We start from the raw sequence: 23,816 nt of genomic DNA, 5'->3' as shown, positions 1-23,816 counted from the left end.
TTTATGAGCAGTGGGGCACATGTGTGTGGTGTAGGTGTGTTACATGTGCTCAACTCTGTGCTGTACAAACAAAAATGTTCTGCCATCTCCCAACATTCTAATATTAACCAGCTGATAAACATGACCTCTGCCCCATCTGCTAACGGCGGCATAGACGGAGCTGGTTACTGCAGTCACTGTGCATCCATCCAACATGTCATTCCTCATCCTCCTACTCATCACCATTTCCTGCGCTGCAGCTAAAGGTGGGTCCCGTCTGCCTGCTCTCAATACCTATGACAGGTGACTATGCAGAGGCATTCTACTTTGGGCCTCTAGGGACCCAGAGGTGCTGAGAGTGCGGTTACGCTCACCTGGTGTCCTAGAGTTGGTGAGAGTGGGGCATGCTCTTCTGGTGTCCTAGAGATGCTGAGAGTGGGGGTACGCTCTTCTGGTGTCCTAGAGGTGCTGAGAGTTGGGGAATGCTCATCTGGTGACCTAGAGGAGCTGAGAGTGCGGGTATGTTCTTCTGGTGTCCTAGAGGTTATGAGAGTGGGGACATGCTCTTCTGGTGTCCTAGAGGAGCTGAGAGTGGGGGTACACACTTCTGGTGTCCTAGAGGTGCTGAGAGTGTGAGTACGCTCTTCTGGTGTCCTAGAGGTGCTGAGAGTGCGGGTATGTTCTTCTGGTGTCCTAGAGGCGCTGAGTGTGTGATTACTCTCGCCTGGTGTCCAGAGGTGCAGAGAGGGGGGGTACACTTTTCTGATGTCCTAGAGGTGTTGAGAGTGGGGGTACACTCTTCTGGTGTCCTACAGGTGCTGAGAGTGTGGGTACGCTCTTCTGGTGTCCTAGAGGTGCTGAGAGTGTGGGTATGTTCTTCTGGTGTCCTAGTGGTGCTGAGAGTGGGGTATTCTCTTCTGGTGTCCTAAAGGTGCTGAGAGTGGGGGTATGCTCATCTGGTGTCCTAGAGGAGCTGAGAGTGCGGGTATGTTCTTCTGGTGTCCTAGAGGTTATGAGAGTGGGGATATGCTGTTCTGGTGTCCTAGAGGTGCTGAGAGTGGGGGTATTCTCTTCTGGTGTCCTAGAGGTGCTGATAGTGGGGGTATGCTCACCTGGTGTCCTAGAGGTGCTGAGAGTGGGGGTACGCTCTTCTGGTGTCCTAGAGGTGCTGAGAGTGAGGGTACACTCTTCTGGTGTCCTACAGGTGCTGAGAGTGTGAGTACGCTCTTCTGGTGTCCTAGAGGTGCTGAGAGTGCGGGTATGTTCTTCTGGTGCTCTAGAGGGGCTGAGAGAGGGGTATTCTTTTCTGGTGTCCTAGAGGGGCTGAGAGAGGGGTATGCTCATTTGGTGTTCTAGAGGTGCTGAGAGTGGGGGTTTGCTCACCTGGTGTCCTAGAGGTGCTGAGAGTGAGGTATGCTCTTCTGTTGTCCTAGAGGTGCTGAGAGTGGGGGTACACTCTTCTGTTGTCCTAGAGGTGCCAAGAGTGGGGTATGCTCTTCAGGTGTCCTAGAGGTGCTGAGAGTGGGGGTAAACTCTTCTGGTGTCCTAGAGGTGCTGATAGTGGGGGTATGATCACCTGGTGTCCTAGAGGAGCTGAGAGTGGCGGTACACTCTTCTGTTGTCCTAGAGGTGCTGAGAGTGGGGGTACACTCTTATGTTGTCATAGAGGTGCTGAGAGAGGGGGTACGCTCTTCTGGTGTCCTAGAGGTGCTGATAGTGGGTGTATGCTCACCTGGTGTCCTAGAGGAGCTGAGAGTGCAGGTATGTTCTTCTGGTGTCCTAGAGGTGCTGAGAGTGGGGTATGCTCTTCTGGTGTCCTAGAGGTGCTGAGAGTGGGGGTATGCTCACCTGGTGTCCTAGAGGTGCTGAGAATGGGGGTACGCTCACCAGGTGTCCTAGAGGTGATGAGAATGGGGGTACGCTCACCTGGTGTCCTAGAGATGCTGAGAGTGGGGGTACACTCTACTGGTGTCCTAGAGTTGCTGAGACGGGTATGCTCTTCTGGTGTCCTAGAGGTGCTGAGAGTGGGGGTACGCTCTTCTGGTGTCCTAGAGTTGCTGAGACTGGGGGTACTCTCTTCTGGTGTCCTAGAGTAGCTGAGAGTGTGGGTACGCTCTTCTGGTGTCCTAGAGGTGCTGAGAGTGGGGTATGCTCTTCTGGTGTCCTAGAGGTGCTGAGAGTGCGGGTATGCTCTTCTGGTGTACTAGAGGTGCTGAGAGTGGGGTATGCTCACCTGGTGTCCTAGAGGAGCTGAGAGTGGGGTATGCTCTTCTGGTGTCCTATAGGTGATGAGAGTGGGGGTACGCTCATTTGGTATCCTAGAGGTGCTGAGAGTGGGATATGCTCATTTGGTGTCCTAGAGGAGCTGAGAGTGGGGGTACGCTCTTCTGGTGTCCTAGAGGTTATGAGAGTGGGGACATGCTCTTCTGGTGTCCTAGAGGAGCTGAGAGTGGGGTATGCTCTTCTGGTGTCCTAGAGGTGCTGAGAGTGGGGGTACGCTCTTCTGTTGTCCTAGAGGTGATGAGAGTGGGATTACGCTATTCTGGTGTCCTAGAGGTGTTGATAGTGGGGGTATGCTCAACTGGTGTCCTAGAGGATATGAGAGTGGGGTCATATCCTTCTGATGTGCTAGAGGTGCTGAGAGTTGGGGTACGTTCACCTGGTGTCCTAGAGGAGCTACGAGTGCGGGTACGCTCTTCTGGTATCCTAGAGGTGATGAGAGAGGGGGTACGCTCTTCTGGTGTGCTAGAGATGCTGAGAGTGGGGGTATGCTCACCTGGTGTCCTAGAGGTGCTGAGAATGGGGGTACGCTCTTCTGGTATCCTAGAGTAGCTGAGAGTGTGGGTACGCTCTTCTGGTGTCCTAGAGGTGCTGAGAGTGGTGGTACGCTCTTCTGGTGTCCTAGAGTTGCTGAGACTGGGGGTACGCTCTTCTGGTATCCTAGAGTAGCTGAGAGTGTGGGTACGCTCTTCTGGTGTCCTAGTGGTGCTGAGATTGGGTTATCCTCTTCTGGTGTCCTAGGGGTAGTGAGAGCGCGGGTATACTCTTCTGGTGTCCTAGAGGTGCTGAGAGTGGGGTATGCTCATTTGGTGTCCTAGAGGTGCTGAGAGTGGGGGTACACTCTTCTGGAGTCCTAGAGGTTTTGAGAGTGGGGACATGCTCTTCTGGTGTCCTAGAGGAGCTGAGAGTGGGGTATGCTCTTCTGGTGTCCTAGAGGTGCTGAGAGTGGGGGTATGCTCTACTGTTGTCCTAGTGGTGATGAGAGTGGGATTACGCTATTCTGTTGTCCTAGAGGTGTTGATAGTGGGGGTTTGCTCAACTGGTGTCCTAGAGGATATGAGAGTGGGGTCATGCTCTTCTGATGTCCTAGAGGTGCTGAGAGTTGGGGTACACTCACCAGGTATCCTAGAGGAGCTACAAGTGCGGGTATGCTCTTCTGGTGTGCTAGAGGTGCTGAGAGTGGGGGTATGCTCACCTGGTGTCCTAGAGGTGCTAAGAATGGGGATATGCTCTTCTGGTGTCCTAGAGTTGCTGAGAGTGGGGTACGCTCTTCTGGTGTCCTAGAGTTGCTGAGAGTGGGGGTACGCTCTTCTGGTGTCCTAGAGGTGCTGAGAGTGGGGGTACGCTCTTCTGGTGTCCTAGAGTTGCTGAGACTCGGGGTACGCTCTTCTGGTATCCTAGAGGAGCTGAGAGTGGGGTATGCTCTTCTGGTGTTCGAGAGGTGCTGAGAGTGGGGTATGCTCTTCTGGTGTACTTGAGGTGCTGAGAGTGGGGGTACATTCTTCTGGTGTCCTAGAGTTGCTGAGAGTGGGGTATGCTCTTCTGGTGTCCGAGAGGTGCTGAGAGTGGGGTATGCTCTTCTGGTGTCCTAGAGTTGCCGAGAGTGGGGTATGCTCTTCTGGTGTCCTAGGGGTGCTGAGAGTGCGGGTATGCTCTTATGGTGTCCTAGAGGTGCAGAGAGTGGGGTATGCTCATTTGGTATCCTAGAGGTGCTGAGAGTGGGATATGCTAATTTGGTGTCCTAGAGGTGTTGATAGTGGGGGTATGCTCAACTGGTGTCCTAGAGAAGCTGAGAGTGCGGGTGTGTTTAACTGGTGTGCTAGAGGTTATGAAAGTGGGGACATGCTCTTCTGATGTCCTAGAGGTGCTGAGAGTGGGGGTGTGCTCATTTGGTGTCCTAGAGGTGCTGAGAGTGGGGGTATGCTCACCTGGTGTCCTAGAGGTGCTGAGAGTGGGGGTACACTCTTGTCGTGTCCTAGTGGTGCTGATAGTGTGAGTATGCTCTTCTGGTGTCCTAGAGGTGCTGAGAGTGGGGTATGCTCTTCTGGTGTCCTAGAGGCGCTGAGAGTGGGGTATGCTCATTTGGTATCCTAGAGGTGCTGAGAGTGGGATATGCTCATTTGGTGTCCTAGAGGTGCTGAGAGTGTGGGTATGTTCTTCTGGTGTCCTAGTGGTGCTGAGAGTGGGGTATTCTCTTCTGGTGTCCTAAAGGTGCTGAGAGTGGGGGTATGCTCATCTGGTGTCCTAGAGGAGCTGAGAGTGCGGGTATGTTCTTCTGGTGTCCTAGAGGTTATGAGAGTGGGGATATGCTGTTCTGGTGTCCTAGCGGTGCTGAGAGTGGGGGTATTCTCTTCTGGTGTCCTAGAGGTGCTGAGAGTGCGGGTATGTTCTTCTGGTGTCCTAGAGGCGCTGAGTGTGTGATTACTCTCGCCTGGTGTCCAGAGGTGCAGAGAGGGGGGGTACACTTTTCTGATGTCCTAGAGGTGTTGAGAGTGGGGGTACACTCTTCTGGTGTCCTACAGGTGCTGAGAGTGTGGGTACGCTCTTCTGGTGTCCTAGAGGTGCTGAGAGTGCGGGTATGTTCTTCTGGTGTCCTAGAGGCGCTGAGTGTGTGATTACTCTCGCCTGGTGTCCAGAGGTGCTGAGAGTGGGATATGCTCATTTGGTGTCCTAGAGGTGCTGAGAGTGGGGGTACGCTCTTCTGTTGTCCTAGAGGTGCTGATAGTGGGGGTAGGCTGACCTGGTATCCTAGAGGAGCTGAGAGTGCGGGTATGTTCTTCTAGTGTCCTAGCGGTTATGAGTGGGGACATGCTCTTCTGATGTCCTAGAGGTGCTGAGAGTTGGGGTACGCTCACCTGGTGTCCTAGAGGAGCTACGAGTGCGGGTACGCTCTTCTGGTATCCTAGAGGTGCTGAGAATGGGGGTATGCTCTTCTGGTGTCCAAGAGTTGCTGAGAGTTGGGTACGGTCTTCTGGTGTCCTAGAGGTGCTGAGAGTGGGGGTACACTCTTCTGGTGTCCTAGAGTTGCTGAGACTGGGGGTACGCTCTTCTGGTGTCCTAGAGGTGCTGAGAGTGGGGGTATGCTCACCTGGTGTCCTAGAGGTGCTGAGAGTGGGGTTACGCTCTTCTGGTGTCCTAGAGGTGCTGAGAGTGTGAATACGCTCTTCTGGTGTCCTAGAGGTGCTGAGAGTGTGAGCATGTTCTTCTGGTGTCCTAGAGGTGCTGAGAGAGGGGTATTCTCTTCTGGTGTCCTAGAGGGGCTGAGAGTGGGGTCATGCTCTTCTGGTGCCCTAGAGGGGCTGAGAGTGGGGTATGCTTATTTGGTGTTCCAGAGGTGCTGAGAGTGGGGGTATGCTCACCTGGTGTCATGGAGGTGCTGAGAGTGGGGGTACGCTCTTCTGGTGTCCTAGAGGTGCTGAGAGTGTGAGTACGCTCTTCTATGTCCTAGAGGTGCTGAGAGTGGGGTATGCTCTTCTGGTGTCCTAGAGGTGCTGAGAGTGGGGGTATGCTCTTCTGGTGTATTTGAAGGGCTGAGAGTGGGGTATGCTCTTCTGGTGTCCTAGAGGTGCTGAGAGTGGGGGTACACTCTTCTGATGTCATAGAGGTGCTGAGAGTTCGGGTATGTTCTTCTGTTGTCCTAGAGGTTATGAGAGTAGGGACATGCTCTTCTGGTGTCCAAGAGGTGCTGAGAGTGGGAGTATGCTCTTCTCGTGTCCTAGAGGTGCTGAGAGTTGGGTATGCTATATTGGTATCCTAGAGGTGCTGAGAGTGGGGGTACACTCTTCTGGTGTCCTACAGGTACTGAGAGTGTGAGTACGCTCTTCTGGTGTCCTAGAGATGCTGAGAGTGTGAGTACGCTCTTCTGGTGTCCTAGAGGTGCTGAGAGTGGGGTTATGCTCTTCTGGTGCCCTAGAGGGGCTGAGAGTGGGGTATGCTCATTTGGTGTCCTAGAGGTGCTGAGAGTAGGGGTACGCTCTTCTGCTGTCCTAGAGGTGCTGAGAGTGGGGGTACTCTCTTTTGGTGTCCTACAGGTGATGAGAGTGTGAGTACGCTATACTGGTGTCCTAGAAGTGCTGAGAGTGCGGCTATGTTCTTCTGGTGTTCTAGAGGTGCTGAGAGTGGGGTATTCTCTTCTGGTGTCATAGAGATGTTGAGAGTGGGGTTATGCTCTTCTGGTGTCCAAGAGGGGCTGAGAGTGGGGTATGCCTCTTTGGTGTTCTAGAGGTGCTGAGAGTGGGGGTATGCTCACCTGGTGTCCTAGAGGTGCTGAGAGTGGGGGTACGCTCTTCTGGTGTCCTAGAGGTGCTGAGAGTGTGAGTACGCTCTTCTATGTCCTAGAGGTGCTGAGAGTGGGGTATGCTCTTCTGGTGTCCTAGAGGTGCTGAGAGTGGGGGTACGCTCTTCTGGTGTATTTGAGGGGCTGAGAGTGGGGTATGCTCTTCTGGTGTCCTAGAGGTGCTGAGAGTGGGGTACACTCTTCTGATGTCGTAGAGGTGCTGAGAGTTCAGGTATGTTCTTCTGGTGTCCTAGAGGTTATGAGAGTGGGGACATGCTCTTCTGGTGTCCAAGAGGTGCTGAGAGTGGGGGTACGCTCTTCTTGTGTCCTAGAGGTGCTGAGAGTGGGGTATGCTATGTTGGTGTCCTAGAGGTGCTGAGAGTGGGGTTATGCTCTTCTGGTGCCCTAGAGGGGCAGAGAGTGGGGTATGCTCATTTTATGTCCTAGAGGTGCTGAGAGTAGGGGTACGCTCTTCTGGTGTCCTAGAGGTGCTGAGAGTGGGGGTACACTCTTTTGGTGTCCTACAGGTGATGACAGTGTGAGTACGCTATACTGGTGTCCTAGAAGTGCTGAGAGTGCGGGTATGTTCTTCTGGTGTTGTAGAGCTGCTGAGAGTGGGGTATTCTCTTCTGGTGTCCTAGAGGTGTTGAGAGTGGGGTTATGCTGTTCTGGTGCCCTAGAGGGGCTGAGAGTGGGGTATGCTCATTTTTTGTCCTAGAGGTGCTGAGAGTGGGGGTACGCTCTTCTGGTGTCCTAGAGTTGCTGAGAGTGGGGTATGCTCTTCTGGTGTCCGAGAGGTGCTGAGAGTGGGGTATGCTCTTCTGGTGTCCTAGAGTTGCCGAGAGTGGGGTATGCTCTTCTGGTGTCCTAGGGGTGCTGAGAGTGCGGGTATGCTCTTCTGGTGTCCTAGAAGTGCAGAGAGTGGGGTATGCTCATTTGGTATCCTAGAGGTGCTGAGAGTGGGATATGCTAATTTGGTGTCCTAGAGGTGTTGATAGTGGGGGTATGCTCAACTGGTGTCCTAGAGGAGCTGAGAGTGGGGTATGCTCTTCTGGTGTCCTAGAGGTGCTGAGAGTGGGGCACGCTCTTCTGTTGTCCTAGAGGTGCTGAGAGTGGGATTACGCTATTCTGGTGTCCTAGAGGTGTTGGTAGTGGGGGTATTCTCAACTGGTGTCCTAGAGAAGCTGAGAGTGCGGGTATGTTCAACTGGTGTGCTAGAGGTTATGAAAGTGGGGACATGCTCTTCTGATGTCCTAGAGGTGCTGAGAGTGGGGGTGTGCTCATTTGGTGTCCTAGAGGTGCTGAGAGTGGGGGAACGCTCTTCTGGTGTCCTAGTGGTGCTGAGAGTGGGGGTACACTCTTCTGGTGTCCTACAGGTGCTGAGATTGTGAGTACGCTCTACTGGTGTCCTAGAGGTGCTGAGAGTTCAGGTATGTTCTTCTGGTGTCCTAGAGGTTATGAGAGTGGGGACATGCTCTTCTTGTGTCCAAGAGGTGCTGAGAGTGGGGGTACGCTCTTCTTGTGTCCTAGAGGTGCTGAGAGTGGGGTATGCTATGTTGGTGTCCTAGAGGTGCTGAGAGTGGGGTTATGCTCTTCTGGTGCAATAGAGGGGCAGAGAGTGGGGTATGCTCATTTTATGTCCTAGAGGTGCTGAGAGTAGGGGTACGCTCTTCTGGTGTCCTAGAGGTGCTGAGAGTGGGGGTACACTCTTTTGGTGTCCTACAGGTGATGACAGTGTGAGTACGCTATACTGGTGTCCTAGAAGTGCTGAGAGTGCGGGTATGTTCTTCTGGTGTTGTAGAGCTGCTGAGAGTGGGGTATTCTCTTCTGGTGTCCTAGAGGTGTTGAGAGTGGGGTTATGCTGTTCTGGTGCCCTAGAGGGGCTGAGAGTGGGGTATGCTCATTTGGTGTCCTAGAGGTGCTGAGAGTGGGGGTACGCTCTTCTGGTGTCCTAGAGTTGCTGAGACTCGGGGTACGCTCTTCTGGTATCCTAGAGGAGCTGAGAGTGGGGTATGCTCTTCTGGTGTCCGAGAGGTGCTGAGAGTGGGGTATGCTCTTCTGGTGTCCTAGAGGTTTTGAGAGTGGGGTTATGCTCTTCTGGTGCCCTAGAAGGGCTGAAAGTGGGGTATGCCTATTTGGTGTTCTAGAGGTGCTGAGAGTGGGGGAATGCTCACCTGGTGTCCTAGAGGTGCTGAGAGTGAGGGTATGCTCATCTGGTGCCCTAGAGGTGCTGAGAGTGGGGGTACACACTCCTCGACTCCTAAAGGTGCTGAGAGTGTGAGTACGCTCTTCTGGTGTCCTAGAGGTGCTGAGAGTGCGGGTATGTTCTTCTGGTGTCCTAGAGGTGCTGAGAGTGGGGTATGCTCTTCTGGTGTCCTAGAGGTTATGAGAGTGGGGACATGCTTTTCCTGTTGTCCTAGAGGTGCTGAGAGTGGGGGTACACTCTTCTGGTGTCTAAGAGGTGCTGAGAGTGGGGGTACACTCTTCTGGTGTCCTAGAGGTGCTGAGAGTGGGGTATGCTCAATTGGTGTCCTAGAGATGCTAAGAGTGGGGTGTCCTAGAGGTGCTGAGGGTTGGGTATGCTCTTCTGGTGTCCTAGAGGTGCTGAGAGTGGGGGTACAGTCTTCTGGTGTCCTAGAGGTGCTGAGAGTGGGGGTACACTCTTCTGGTGTCCTAGGGGTGCTGAGAGTGTGAGTACGCTCTTCTGGTGTCCTAGAGGTGCTGAGAGTGCGGGTATGTTCTTTTGGTGTCCTAGAGGTGCTGAGAGGGGGTATGCTCTTCTGGTGCCCTAGAGGTGCTGAGAGTGGGATACGCTCTTCTGGTGTCCTAATGGTGCTGAGACTGCGGGTATGTTCTTCTGGTGTCCTAGAGGTTATGATAGTGGGGACATGCTTTTCTGGTGTCCTAGAGGTGTTGAGAGTGGGATACGCTCTTCTAGTGTCCTAGAGGTGCTGATAGAGGGGGTATGCTCTTCTGATGTCCTAGAGGTGTTGAGAGTGGGGGTACACTCTTCTGGTGTACTAGAGGTGCTGAAAGTGAGGGTATGTTCTTCTGGTGTTCTACAGGTGCTGTGAGTGGGGTATGCTCTTCTGGTGTGCTAGAGGTGCTGAGAGTGGGATACGCTCTTCTGGTGTCTTAAAGATGCTGAGAGTGGGGGTATGCTTATCTGCTGTCCTAGAGGAGCTGAGAGTGCGGGTATGTTCTTCTGGTGTCCTAGAGGTTATGAGAGTGAGGACATGCTTTTCTGGTGTCCTAGAGGTGCTGAGAGTGTGAGTAAGCTCTTCTGGTGTCCTAGAGGTGCTGAGAGTGCAGGCATGTTCTTCTGGTGTCCTAGAGTTGCTGTGAGAGGGTTATGCTCTTCTGGTGTCCTAGAGGTGCTGAGAGTGGGATACGCTCTTCTGGTGTCCTAGAGGAGCTGAGAGTGCAGGTATGTTCTTCTGGTGTCCTACAGGTTATGAGAGTGGGGACATGCTTTTCTGGTGTCCTAGAGGTGCTGAGAGTGGGATATGCTCTTCTGGTGTCCTAGAGGTGCTGATAGTGGGGGTATGCTCTTCTGATGTCCAAGAGGTGCTGAGAGTGGGGGTATGCTCTTCTGGTGTCCTAGAGGTGCTGAGAGTGGGGGTACACTCTTCTGGTGTCCTAGAGGTGCTGAGAGTGTGAGTACACTCTTCTGGTGTCCTAGAGGTGCTGAGAGTGCGGGTATGTTCTTTTGGTGTCCTAGAGGTGCTGTGAGTGGGGTATGCTCCTCTGGTGTCCTAGAGGTGCTAAGAGTGGGATACGCTCTTCTGGTGTCCTAAAGGTGCTGAGAGTGGGGATATGCTCTTCTGGTGTCCTAGAGGTGCCGAGAGTGGGGTATGCTCTTCTGGTGTCCTCGAGGTGCTGAGAGTGGGGGTACACTCTTCTCATGTCCTAGAGGTGCTGAGAGTGTGAGTACGCTCTTCTGGTGTCCTAGAGGTGCTGAGAGTGCGGGTATGTTCTTCTGGTGTCCTAGAGGCGCTGAGTGTGTGATTACTCTCGCCTGGTGTCCTAGAGGTGCTGAGAGTGGGGGAATGCTCTTAGGGTGTCCTAGAGGTGCTGAAAGTGGGGTATGTTCACCTGGTGTCATAGAGGTGCTGAGAGTGGGGTATGCTCTTCTGGTGTGCTAGAGGTGCTGAGAGTGGGGTAACACTCACCTGGTGTCCTAAAGGTAAGCTATGGCTGCAGTACCTGCTGTCTTACAGATAAACTTTGTCCTAGAGGTAAGCCCTGGCTGGCAGTAACTGCTGTCTTAGTGGGAATCCCTGGCTGGCAGTACCTGTTGTCTTATAGGTAAGCTCTGGCTGCAGTACCTTCTGTCCTAGAGATAAGCCCTGTCTGGCGGTACCTTCTGTCCTAGAGATAAGCCCTGTCTGGCGGTACCTGCTGTCCTAGAGATAAGCCCTGTCTGGCGGTACCTGCTGTCCTAGAGATAAGCCCTGTCTGGCGGTACCTGCTGTCCTAGAGATAAGCTCTGACTGGTAGTACCTGCTGTCCTAGAGGTAAGCTCTGGCTGGCAGTACCTGCTGTCCTACAGGTAAGCTATGGCTGGTAGTACCTGTTGTCCTATAGGTATGCCCTGGCTGGCAGTACCTGTTGTCCTATAGGTAAGCCCTGGTGTCACTACCTGCTGTGCTACAGGTAAGCTCTGGCTGGCAGTACCTGCTGTTCTACAGGTAAGCTCTGACTGGCAGTACCTGCTGTCCTACAGGTAAGCTCTGACTGGCACTACCTGCTGTCCTACAGGTAAGCTCTGGCTGGCAGTACCTGCTGTCCTACAGGTACTGTAGGTTTAATGGGACATAGGGTTATGCATAGCACCTGTGGCTGGTTACTGAGAAATGTGTCCTTCAACCTGTGCATGAAAGCTGCTGAATGGCTATAGAGTGTCCCCAAGCAGAGGGAGTATTGCTGAGCATGCTGGGTGAGGGACCTGCACACGTGCTCTCAGTGTAATACTGTATATCTCTATGACTGTGTCTGTCCCCAGGCAGAGGGAGTATTGCTGAGCATGCTGGGTGAGGGACCTGCACACGTGCTCTCAGTATAATACTGTATATCTCTATGGCTGTGTCTGTCCCCAGGCAGAGGGAGTATTGCTGAGCATGCTGGGTGAGGGACCTGCACACGTGCTCTCAGTATAATACTGTATATCTCTATGGCTGTGTCTGTCCCCAGGCAGAGGGAGTATTGCTGAGCATGCTGGGTGAGGGACCTGCACACGTGCTCTCAGTATAATACTGTATATCTCTATGGCTGTGTCTGTCCCCAGGCAGAGGGAGTATTGCTGAGCATGCTGGGTGAGGGACCTGCACACGTGCTCTCAGTATAATACTGTATATCTCTATGACTGTGTCTGTCCCCAGGCAGAGGGAGTATTGCTGAGCATGCTGGGTGAGGGACCTGCACACGTGCTCTCAGTATAATACTGTATATCTCTATGGCTGTGTCTGTCCCCAGGCAGAGGGAGTATTGCTGAGCATGCTGGGTGAGGGACCTGCACACGTGCTCTCAGTATAATACTGTATATCTCTATGACTGTGTCTGTCCCCAGGCAGAGGGAGTATTGCTGAGCATGCTGGTCGAGGGACCTGCACACGTGCTCTCAGTATAATACTGTATATCTCTATGGCTGTGTCTGTCCCCAGGCAGAGGGAGTATTGCTGAGCATGCTGGGTGAGGGACCTGCACACGTGCTCTCAGTATAATACTGTATATCTCTATGGCTGTGTCTGTCCCCAGGCAGAGGGAGTATTGCTGAGCATGCTGGGTGACAGACCTGCATACATGCTCTCAGTATAATACTGTATATCTCTATGAATGTGTCTGTCCCCGGGCAGAGGGAGGATTGCTGAGCATGCTGGGTGACAGACCTGCATACATGCTCTCAGTATAATACTGTATATCTCTATGGCTGTGTCTGTCCCCAGGCAGAGGGAGTATTGCTGAGCATGCTGGGTGAGGGACCAGCACACGTGCTCTCAGTATAATACCGTATATCTCTATGACTGTGTCTGTCCCCAGGCAGAGGGAGTATTGCTGAGCATGCTGGGTGAGGGACCTGCACACGTGCTCTCAGTATAATACTGTATATCTCTATGGCTGTGTCTGTCCCCAGGCAGAAGGAGTATTGCTGAGCATGCTGGGTGAGGGACCTGCACACGTGCTCTCAGTATAATACTGTATATCTCTATGGCTGTGTCTGTCCCCAGGCAGAGGGAGTATTGCTGAGCATGCTGGGTGAGGGACCTGCACACGTGCTCTCAGTATAATACTGTATAACTCTATGGCTGTGTCTGTCCCCAGGAAGAGGGAGTATTGCTGAGCATGCTGGGTGAGGGACCTGCACACATGCTCTCAGTATAATACTGTATATCTCTGTGACTGTGTCTGTCCCCAGGCAGAGGGAGTATTGCTGAGCATACTGGGTGAGGGACCTGCACACGTGCTCTCAGTATAATACTGTATATCTCTATGACTGTGTCTGTCCCCAGGCAGAGGGAGTATTGCTGAGCATGCTGGGTGAGGGACCTGCACACGTGCTCTCAGTATAAGACTGTATATCTCTATGGCTGTGTCTGTCCCCAGGAAGAGGGAGTATTGCTGAGCATGCTGGGTGAGGGACCTGCACACGTGCTCTCAGTATATTACTGTATATCTCTATGGCTGTGTCTGTCCCCGGGCAGAGGGAGAATTGCTGAGCATGCTGGGTGGCAGAGGGAGTCTTGCTGAGCATGCTGGGTGAGGAACCTGCACACGTGCTCTCAGTATAATACTGTATATCTCTATGACTGTGTCTGTCCCCAGGCAGAGGGAGTAATGCTGAGCATGCTGGGTGAGGGACCTGCACACGTGCTCTCAGTATAATACCGTATATCTCTATGGCTGTGTCTGTCCCCAGGCAGAGGGAGTAATGCTGAGCATGCTGGGTGAGGGACCTGCACACGTGCTCTCAGTATATTACTGTATATCTCTATGGCTGTGTCTGTCCCCGGGCAAAGGGAGTATTGCTGAGCATGCTGGGTGAGGGACCTGCACACGTGCTCTCAGTATAATACCGTATATCTCTATGGCTGTGTCTGTCCCCGGGCAGAGGGAGGATTGCTGAGCATGCTGGGTGAGGGACCTGCACACGTGCTCTCAGTATAATACTGTATATCTCTATGGCTGTGTCTGTCCCCAGGCAGAGGGAGTAATGCTGAGCATGCTGGGTGAGGGACCTGCACACGTGCTCTCAGTATATTACTATATATCTCTATGGCTGTGTCTGTCCCCGGGCAAAGGGAGTATTGCTGAGCATGCTGGGTGAGGGACCTGCACACGTGCTCTCAGTATAATACCGTATATCTCTATGGCTGTGTCTGTCCCCGGGCAGAGGGAGGATTGCTGAGCATGCTGGGTGAGGGACCTGCACACGTGCTCTCAGTATAATACTGTATATCTCTATGGCTGTGTCTGTCCCCAGGCAGAGGGAGTATTGCTGAGCATGCTGGGTGAGGGACCTGCACACGTGCTCTCAGTATAATACTGTATATCTCTATGGCTGTGTCTGTCCCCAGGAAGAGGGAGTATTGCTGAGCATGCTGGGTGAGGGACCTGCACACGTGCTCTCAGTATAATACTGTATATCTCTATGACTGTGTCTGTCCCCAGGCAGAGGGAGTATTGCTGAGCATGCTGGGTGAGGGACCTGCATACGTGCTCTCAGTATAATACCGTATATCTCTATGGCTGTGTCTGTCCCCAGGCAGAGGGAGTATTGCTGAGCATGCTGGGTGAGGGACCTGCACACGTGCTCTCAGTATAATAGTGTATATCTCTATGGCTGTGTCTGTCCCCAGGCAGAGGGAGTATTGCTGAGCATGCTGGGTGAGGGACCTGCACACATGCTCTCCGTATAATACCGTATATCTCTATGACTGTGTCTGTCCCCAGGCAGAGGGAGTATTGCTGAGCATGCTGGGTGAGGGACCTGCACACGTGCTCTCAGTATAATACTGTATATCTCTATGGCTGTGTCTGTCCCCAGGCAGAGGGAGTATTGCTGAGCATGCTGGTTGAGGGACCTGCACACGTGCTCTCAGTATAATACTGTACATCTCTATGACTGTGTCTGTCCCCAGGCAGAGGGAGTATTGCTGAGCATGCTGGGTGAGGGACCTGCACACATGCTCTCAGTATAATACCGTATATCTCTATGGCTGTGTCTGTCCCCAGGCAGAGGGAGTATTGCTGAGCATGCTGGGTGAGGGACCTGCATACACGCTCTCAGTATAATACTGTATATCTCTATGGCTGTGTCTGTCCCCAGGCAGAGGGAGTGTTGCTGAGCAAGCTGGGTGAGGGACCTGCACACGTGCTCTCAGTATAATACCGTATATCTCTATGACTGTGTCTGTCCCCAGGCAAAGGGAGTATTGCTGAGCATGCTGGGTGAGGGACCTGCACACGTGCTCTCAGTATTATACTGTATATCTCTATGACTGTGTCTGTCCCCAGGCAGAGGGAGTATTGCTGAGCATGCTGGGTGAGGGACGTGCACACGTGCTCTCAGTATAATACCGTATATCTCTATGGCTGTGTCTGTCCCCAGGCAGAGGGAGTATTGCTGAGCATGCTGGGTGAGGGATCTGCACATGTGCTCTCAGTATAATACTGTATATCTCTATGGCTGTGTCTGTCCCCAGGCAGAGGGAGTATTGCTGAGCATGCTGGGTGAGGGACCTGCACACGTGCTCTCAGTATAATACTGTATATCTCTATGGCTGTGTCTGTCCCCAGGCAGAGGGAGTAATGCTGAGCATGCTGGGTGAGGGACCTGCACACGTGCTCTCAGTATAATACCGTATATCTCTGTGACTGTGTCTGTCCCCAGGCAGAGGGAGTATTGCTGAGCATGCTGGGTGAGGGATCTGCACATGTGCTCTCAGTATAATACTGTATATCTCTGTGACTGTGTCTGTCCCCAGGCAGAGGGAGTAATGCTGAGCATGCTGGGTGAGGGACCTGCACATGTGCTCTCAGTATAATACTGTATATCTCTGTGACTGTGTCTGTCCCCAGGCAGAGGGAGTATTGCTGAGCATGCTGGGTGAGGGACCTGCACACGTGCTCTCAGTATAATACTGTATATCTCTATGACTGTGTCTGTCCCCAGGCAGAGGGAGTATTGCTGAGCATGCTGGGTGAGGGATCTGCACATGTGCTCTCAGTATAATACCGTATATCTCTATGACTGTGTCTGTCCCCAGGCAGAGGGAGTATTGCTGAGCATGCTGGGTGAGGGACCTGCACACGTGCTCTCAGTATAATACTGTATATCTCTATGACTGTGTCTGTCCCCAGGCAGAGGGAGTATTGCTGAGCATGCTGGGTGAGGGATCTGCACATGTGCTCTCAGTATAATACTGTATATCTCTATGACTGTGTCTGTCCCCAGGAAGAGGGAGTATTGCTGAGCATGCTGGGTGAGGGACCTGCACACGTGCTCTCAGTATAATACTGTATATCTCTATGACTGTGTCTGTCCCCAGGCAGAGGGAGGATTGCTGAGCATGCTGGGTGAGGGACCTGCACACGTGCTCTCAGTATTATACTGTATATCTCTATGACTGTGTCTGTCCCCAGGCAGAGGGAGTAATGCTGAGCATGCTGGGTGAGGGACCTGCACACGTGCTCTCAGTATAATACTGTATATCTCTATGGCTGTGTCTGTCCCCAGGCAGAGGGAGTAATGCTGAGCATGCTGGGTGAGGGACCTGCACACGTGCTCTCAGTATATTACTGTATATCTCTATGGCTGTGTCTGTCCCCGGGCAAAGGGAGTATTGCTGAGCATGCTGGGTGAGGGACCTGCACACGTGCTCTCAGTATAATACCGTATATCTCTATGGCTGTGTCTGTCCCCGGGCAAAGGGAGTATTGCTGAGCATGCTGGGTGAGGGACCTGCACACGTGCTCTCAGTATAATACCGTATATCTCTATGACTGTGTCTGTCCCCAAGCAGAGGGAGTATTGCTGAGCATGCTGGGTGAGGGACCTGCACACGTGCTCTCAGTATAATACCGTATATCTCTATGGCTGTGTCTGTCCCCAGGCAGAGGGAGTATTGCTGAGCATGCTGGGTGAGGGACCTGCACACGTGCTCTCAGTATAATACCGTATATCTCTATGGCTGTGTCTGTCCCCAGGCAGAGGGAGTATTGCTGAGCATGCTGGGTGAGGGATCTGCACATGTGCTCTCAGTATAATACTGTATATCTCTGTGACTGTGTCTGTCCCCAGGCAGAGGGAGTATTGCTGAGCATGCTGGGTGAGGGATCTGCACATGTGCTCTCAGTATAATACTGTATATCTCTATGGCTGTGTCTGTCCCCAGGCAGAAGGAGTATTGCTGAGCATGCTGGGTGAGGGATCTGCACATGTGCTCTCAGTATAATACTGTATATCTCTATGGCTGTGTCTGTCCCCAGGCAGAGGGAGTATTGCTGAGCATGCTGGGTGAGGGATCTGCACATGTGCTCTCAGTATAATACCGTATATCTCTATGGCTGTGTCTGTCCCCAGGCAGAGGGAGTATTGCTGAGCATGCTGGGTGAGGGATCTGCACATGTGCTCTCAGTATAATACTGTATATCTCTGTGACTGTGTCTGTCCCCAGGCAGAGGGAGTATTGCTGAGCATGCTGGGTGAGGGACCTGCACACGTGCTCTCAGTATAATACTGTATATCTCTATGGCTGTGTCTGTCCCCAGGCAGAAGGAGTATTGCTGAGCATGCTGGGTGAGGGATCTGCACATGTGCTCTCAGTATAATACTGTATATCTCTGTGACTGTGTCTGTCCCCAGGCAGAGGGAGTATTGCTGAGCATGCTGGGTGAGGGACGTGCACACGTGCTCTCAGTATAATACCGTATATCTCTATGGCTGTGTCTGTCCCCGGGCAGAGGGAGGATTGCTGAGCATGCTGGGTGAGGGACCTGCACACGTGCTCTCAGTATAATACTGTATATCTCTATGGCTGTGTCTGTCCCCAGGCAGAGGGAGTATTGCTGAGCATGCTGGGTGAGGGACCTGCACACGTGCTCTCAGTATAATACTGTATATCTCTATGACTGTGTCTGTCCCCAGGCAGAGGGAGTATTGCTGAGCATGCTGGGTGAGGGACCTGCACACACCCTCTCAGTATAATACTGTATATCTTTATGACTGTGTCTGTCCCCAGGCAGAGGGAGTATTGCTGAGCATGCTGGGTGAGGGACCTGCACACGTGCTCTCAGTATAATACTGTATATCTCTATGGCTGTGTCTGTCCCCAGGCAGAGGGAGTATTGCTGAGCATGCTGGGTGAGGGACCTGCACACGTGCTCTCAGTATAATACTGTATATCTCTATGACTGTGTCTGTCCCCAGGCAGAGGGAGTATTGCTGAGCATGCTGGGTGAGGGACCTGCACACACCCTCTCAGTATAATACTGTATATCTCTATGACTGTGTCTGTCCCCTGCAGGATGCTCCGGTGCTGTAAATACCTCCGCACAGATCACCATATTCTCTGACCGATTCCATATTATGGGCCATTTACAAGAACTTCCACAGCTCAGAATGTTTGCTGAAAACTTTCAAGTCTTTAATAATAAAGTAGATATTTACCTGCACGGTCTCCTCACAGACAGACTGAGGGCGCACATGCGTGCTAATCAGCCCCTGGGTGCGCTCCGTTATACCGTGCAGGGAAAGTATATCATCGGTTATATCAACTCCATGACCTGGCAGGCGGCAGCCACCACGGAGCGCGTGTCCCATATCCTCATTCTCATGCTGGATGGCGGTTACCCTCATGTATTTATCAAACCCAAAATCCCCAGACTGAAGAGAGCAGGACTAGAGATATTTGTCCTGGGCTATAGGACAGAAAAGGACTACGACCTGGATGATGTAGCGTCCTACCCGCCAGAGACCCACTCGTTTAGCGTGCTGCAGTACCCCAGCCTGGAGGTAGCACTGGCCGCATTGTCACAATCGGTGTGCCGCAGCCTGGAGGCCAAGGAGCGCATAGCAAAGAAAGAACGTGAGTAACACAACTGTAATGGTGCATACACTCGGTCAGATAATGGAGCGTAAACACAGTCAGATAATGGTGCATACACACGGTCAGATAATGGTACATACACACGGTCAGATAATGGTGCATACACACGGTCAGATAATGGTGCATACACACGGTCAGATAATGGTACAAACACTCGGTCAGATAATGGAGTGTAAACACGGTCAGATAATGGTACATACACACGGTCAGATAATGGTGCATACACACGGTCAGATAATGGTACATACACACGGTCAGATAATGGTGCATACACACGGTCAGATAATGATGCATACACCCGGTCAGATAATGGTACGTACACACGGTCAGATAATGGTGCGTACACACGGTCAGATAATGGTGCGTACACACGGGCAGATAATGGTGTGTACACACGGGCAGATAATGGTGCGTACACACGGTCAGATAATGGTGCGTACACACGGTCAGATAATGGTGCATACACACGGTCAGATAATGGTGCGTACACACGGTCAGATAATGGAGCGTACACACGGTCAGATAATGGAGCGTACACACGGTCAGATAATGGTGCATACACACGGTCAGATAATGGTGCGTTCTCACGGTCAGATAATGGAGCGTACACACGGTCAGATAATGGTGCATACACAGAGTCAGATAATGGAGCGTACACACGGTCAGATAATGGTGCATACACACACGGTCAGATAATGGTGCGTACACACGGTCAGATTTTTCTTCAGATCTGAACGATAACAATTTAAAAAATTGTTCAATCGTTCATATCTGAAGGAAAATCTGACATATCTGACTGATGAACGATGCGCGTTCCCGATGGTCAGGTAACGATATCTGACATCTGATGGGTTTGCAGTCAGATTTGGACGATTCCATTCATTTTAATACAGTCAAAAATTGTTCATAGTTCAAATTGTTCATCTGACAAATCTAATGGTGCGTACACACTAGACTACCGTGTGTATGCTCCATAAGGCAGAATATTAGTAAATGTGAATAATAAATAAGTCTCCACCCTGGATAATCATTTCTGACTCTCTATAATACAGCCAGGAGCCTCCTCTCTCTCTGAGCTCCCCATAGGCCTAGAGCATTATTATGGCCGGCCCTGAGTAATGATGTGTGGGCGTGGTCTAATGTAAGAAGGCGTGGTCACGTCCCCTAAGCCAGGAGCAGGTGAGGGGGTGTCGCCATCAGTGTGATCGCTCTCCTCCCTCCTATCTGGTGCAGGCAGAGGAGACTGCTCCTGCGCTCGGTGGTAGCGGTTGTCACCGTGTACTTACTGCAGCTGCTGCCGCTGACAGGTGGGGGGGAGGGGGAGTGGCGGGCCTGGGTACTGATGACAGGGGTGTAGAGGGGGGTGGAGCGGATACTAATTACCTGGGTCCGAGCTTGTTGGAGGTACAGCCCCCACCTCCTCCCTCCTCTCTATCAGTATCCGCAGCCCAACATGAGCTGCAGTGAGGCCGGGGAGTCTTCACAGCCTGCGGAGGGGAGTGATCACACTTATAGTGCCCCCCATGGATCTGCCCCTGGCTGATGAGCTCACAGCCCCCCCCCCCTCCAGCGTGGATATTCATTTTCTCTAATGGGCCATGGCCACACCTCCTGTGATTAGGCCACACCCCTCAAAAAATAACCTGCTTTCTACTGGCCTGGGTATATATCCCCCCCATGGCCCAGTAGCGTGGCCGGATAATAGCCCGTGTGTGTGATCATCTTCCTGTGTGCAGGGTGCAGCAGAGAAGGGACTTTCCGCAGAAAGAGTCTTCCAGAACTTAGCGTCTGTTTCAGCAGAGGACAGAGGAGCTATAGCAGCATTACTGAGCCCAGTTGCGTTCTAGAACATTGATTTATCTTCGATACCATTGGCTGGCTAAGTGACCAATGGGGTCACACCACCCGGCCACTGCAGATGCTAAAAAGAAGCCAGGAAATCTCCGTCAATGACAAGATCCTGGCCTCACCTACACGGCGGCAATAAGTATTTTTTGGGAAACAGAGGCCGTTCCTGCCCCCCTCCCCACCCCGAAATGTGATGGCAGACCTGTATTGCACATGGCGCATTACGGGTCCAACGTATGCGCAGATTCCCAAACATCGTTAGTTGCGGAAATGCTTCCTGCGTCCTCGGCTGAATCAGCCCCCTCAGAGTGGTCTCCTCCATTCATTAGCAGCACTACAGATGACAGACCCCCGCTGGCTGTTCCTCCTCTGATATAATGTTAGGGTGTGGTATGATTTGTCAATAGTCAGTGTTGACAGGAGAAAGCCGACGTGGTAGTAATTTTAATGTGTTGGTTTTATAACTTTAAACATGATGCTAAAGGATTACATGTAACGTTATAATACTAACGTGTGTAAACTGCTTTTAATAACATTCCTACAGCATTGACATTCATCCATCCACATTACCATCAGCAACAACACCGACTATGTAACTACACCCCAACATCAGCAACAATACTGACCATGTAAATACTGTACCCCCCAACATCAGCAACAATACCGACTATGTAACTACTGTACCCCCGCAACATCAGCAACAATACCGACTATGTAACTACTGTACCCCCGCAACATCAGCAACAATACCGACTATGTAACTACTGTACCCCCGCAACATCAGCAACAATACCGACCATGTAACTACCCCCCCAACATCAGCAACAATACCGACCATGTAACTACCTCCCCAACATCAGCAACAATACCAACTGTGTAAATACTGTACCACCCAACATCAGCAGCAATACCAACTATGTAACTACTGTACCCCCGCAACATCAGCAACAATACCGACTATGTAACTACTGTAACCCCCCAACATCAGCAACAATACCGACTATGTAACTACTGTACCCCCCCAGCATCAGCAACAATACCGACTATGTAATTACTGTACCCCCGCAACATCAGCAACAATACCGACCATGTAACTACCCCCCCAACATCAGCAACAATACCGACCATGTAACTACCTCCCCAACATCAGCAACAATACCAACTGTGTAAATACTGTACCACCCAACATCAGCAGCAATACCAACTATGTAACTACTGTACCCCCCAACACCAGCAACAATACCGACCATGTAACTACCCCCCCAACATCAGCAACAATACCAACCATGTAACTACCTCCCCAACATCAGCAACAATACCGACCATGTAACTACCCCCCCAACATCAGCAACAAGACCGACCATGTAACTACCTCCCCAACATCAGCAACAATACCGACCATGTAACTACCCCCCCTACATCAGCAACAATACCAACTATGTAACTACTGTAAACCCAACATCAGCAACAATACCGACCATGTAACTACCCCCCCAACATCAGCAACAATACCAACTATGTAACTACTGTAAACCCAACATCAGCAACAATACCGACTATGTAACTACTGTACCCCCCCAGCATCAGCAACAATACCGACTATGTAACTACTGTACCCCCCCAGCATCAGCAACAATACCGACTATGTAACTACTGTACCCCCGCAACATCAGCAACAATACCGACCATGTAACTACTGTACCCCCCCAGCATCAGCTACAATACCGACTATGTAACTACTGTACCCCCCCAGCATCAGCTACAATACCGACTATGTAACTACTGTACTCCCCCAGCATCAGCTACAATACCGACTATGTAACTACTGTAACCCCCCAACATTAGCAACAATACAGACTATGTAACTACTGTAACCCCCCAACATTAGCAACAATACAGACTATGTAACTACTGTACCCCCCCAACATCAGCAGCAATACCAACTATGTAACTACTGTAAACCCAACATCAGCAACTATACCAACTATGTTACTACTGTAACCCCCCAACATCAGCAACAATACCGACTATGTAACTACTGTACCCCCCCAGCATCAGCTACAATACCGACTATGTAACTACTGTAACCCCCCAACATTAGCAACAATACAGACTATGTAACTACTGTACCCCCCTAACATCAGCAACAATACCGACTATGTAACTACTATACTTTCCCCAGCATCAGCAACAATGCTGACTATGTAACTACCCCCAACATCAGCATGTATACCGACTATGTAACTTCTGTCACGGCCAGGGTATTTCAGCATGGCGCTAGGCGAGTGTTACCTGTGAGGTCATTGTGGCGCGGGCTGTCTGGCGGCGGAGCTGGTGTCTGGCGGGGGGCTTTGGCTGCGAGCGTTGTTGTGCGGGCCTGTTATCACTCTGCGCTGGTAAGGCCTGGCGGCGTCTCCATTCCGTTTGGCATGGGCGCCGCCATCTTGCCTTCTGGCCATGTGATGCGGCTGGCCAATCCTGGTGAGTCACATGTTCCCTCCGGCCAGTAACAGCATGGCATGGGGTATTTAGGAAGGGTCAGTGCCTTCCTTCTTTGCCAGTGCAACGTGTATCTCAGCCTAGCTGAGAGGGAGTTCTCTGTGCTTTCCTGTTCCTGTGAATTCGCTGTCTGCCAGTCTGCCTGTCAGCTCCTAGCTCCCACTGGACTACCCCGCTTCCTCCATCACCCTTGCCCATACCTGAGTGCCTGAGCCTGCTGACATCCTGCGCTTCAGTTCACTACCTGCAAACCTGGCTTGATTATTTTCAGTTCACTACCTGCACACCTGGACAGCTCTAATTGTTTCTACTTGGACATTAACCCTTTTGCTCCCACCACAGAACTCTCACATTATATATTCCTGGACTTTTATTTATTGCCATTATCTGTCTACTCGAGCACTTATTAAAAATCCTAGTTTTATTTACAAATCTGCTTCAGTGATCGCTCCTGCTACCACCCCGGGTCCACAAATAACCCAGAACATAACAGTTTGCACTGGCCCCATGGAGCCGGTCACGGATCAGGAGTCAGGAGTGGATTTGTTCAGGTGCATTTCTGGTCGTTTAGAAAATCTGGAAAACATGCAGCATCAGATGGCTCAATTTCTGCAAGAGATGTCCAAGCGACAGGATAGTTTGCAAACTTCCTTTTCTACCCCTGAAGTACCAGCATCTACATCCGCTTTAGCGTCTGGGAATACAGGAGGCAGATCATCTCCCCGCTTACATCTTCCTTTACCAAGTAAATTTGACGGCAATCCTAAACTCTGCCGAGGTTTCCTAAATCAGTGTGACATACATTTTACCCTGCAGCCTGACAACTT

The 23,816-nt window shown here is 51.7% G+C and overlaps 1 protein-coding gene and 1 pseudogene across 1 annotated transcript in view; one reads left to right on the top strand and one right to left on the bottom strand.

The window, feature by feature from the left end:
* LOC148442049 (uncharacterized) overlaps positions 1–11,413 on the bottom strand; it is a 44,187-nt pseudogene extending 32,774 nt beyond the window's left edge.
* A 12-nt stretch (positions 11,414–11,425) lies between these two features.
* LOC148442048 (CD5 antigen-like) overlaps positions 11,426–23,816 on the top strand; it is a gene marked incomplete at its 3' end in the record, with an annotated part of 66,074 nt that continues 53,683 nt past the window's right edge. Inside the window, exons 1-2 of the mRNA XM_088464321.1 lie at positions 11,426–11,474; positions 18,061–18,621. Coding sequence (XP_088320447.1) covers positions 11,426–11,474; positions 18,061–18,621 — 610 coding nt within the window. The remainder of the gene's footprint in view (positions 11,475–18,060; positions 18,622–23,816) is intronic.

Source organism: Taudactylus pleione, unplaced genomic scaffold, assembly GCF_031769625.1.
Source record: "Taudactylus pleione unplaced genomic scaffold, aTauple2 ptg001636l, whole genome shotgun sequence".
Classification (NCBI taxonomy): Eukaryota; Metazoa; Chordata; class Amphibia; order Anura; family Myobatrachidae; genus Taudactylus; species Taudactylus pleione.
This window is presented reverse-complemented; position numbering and strand designations above follow the sequence as displayed.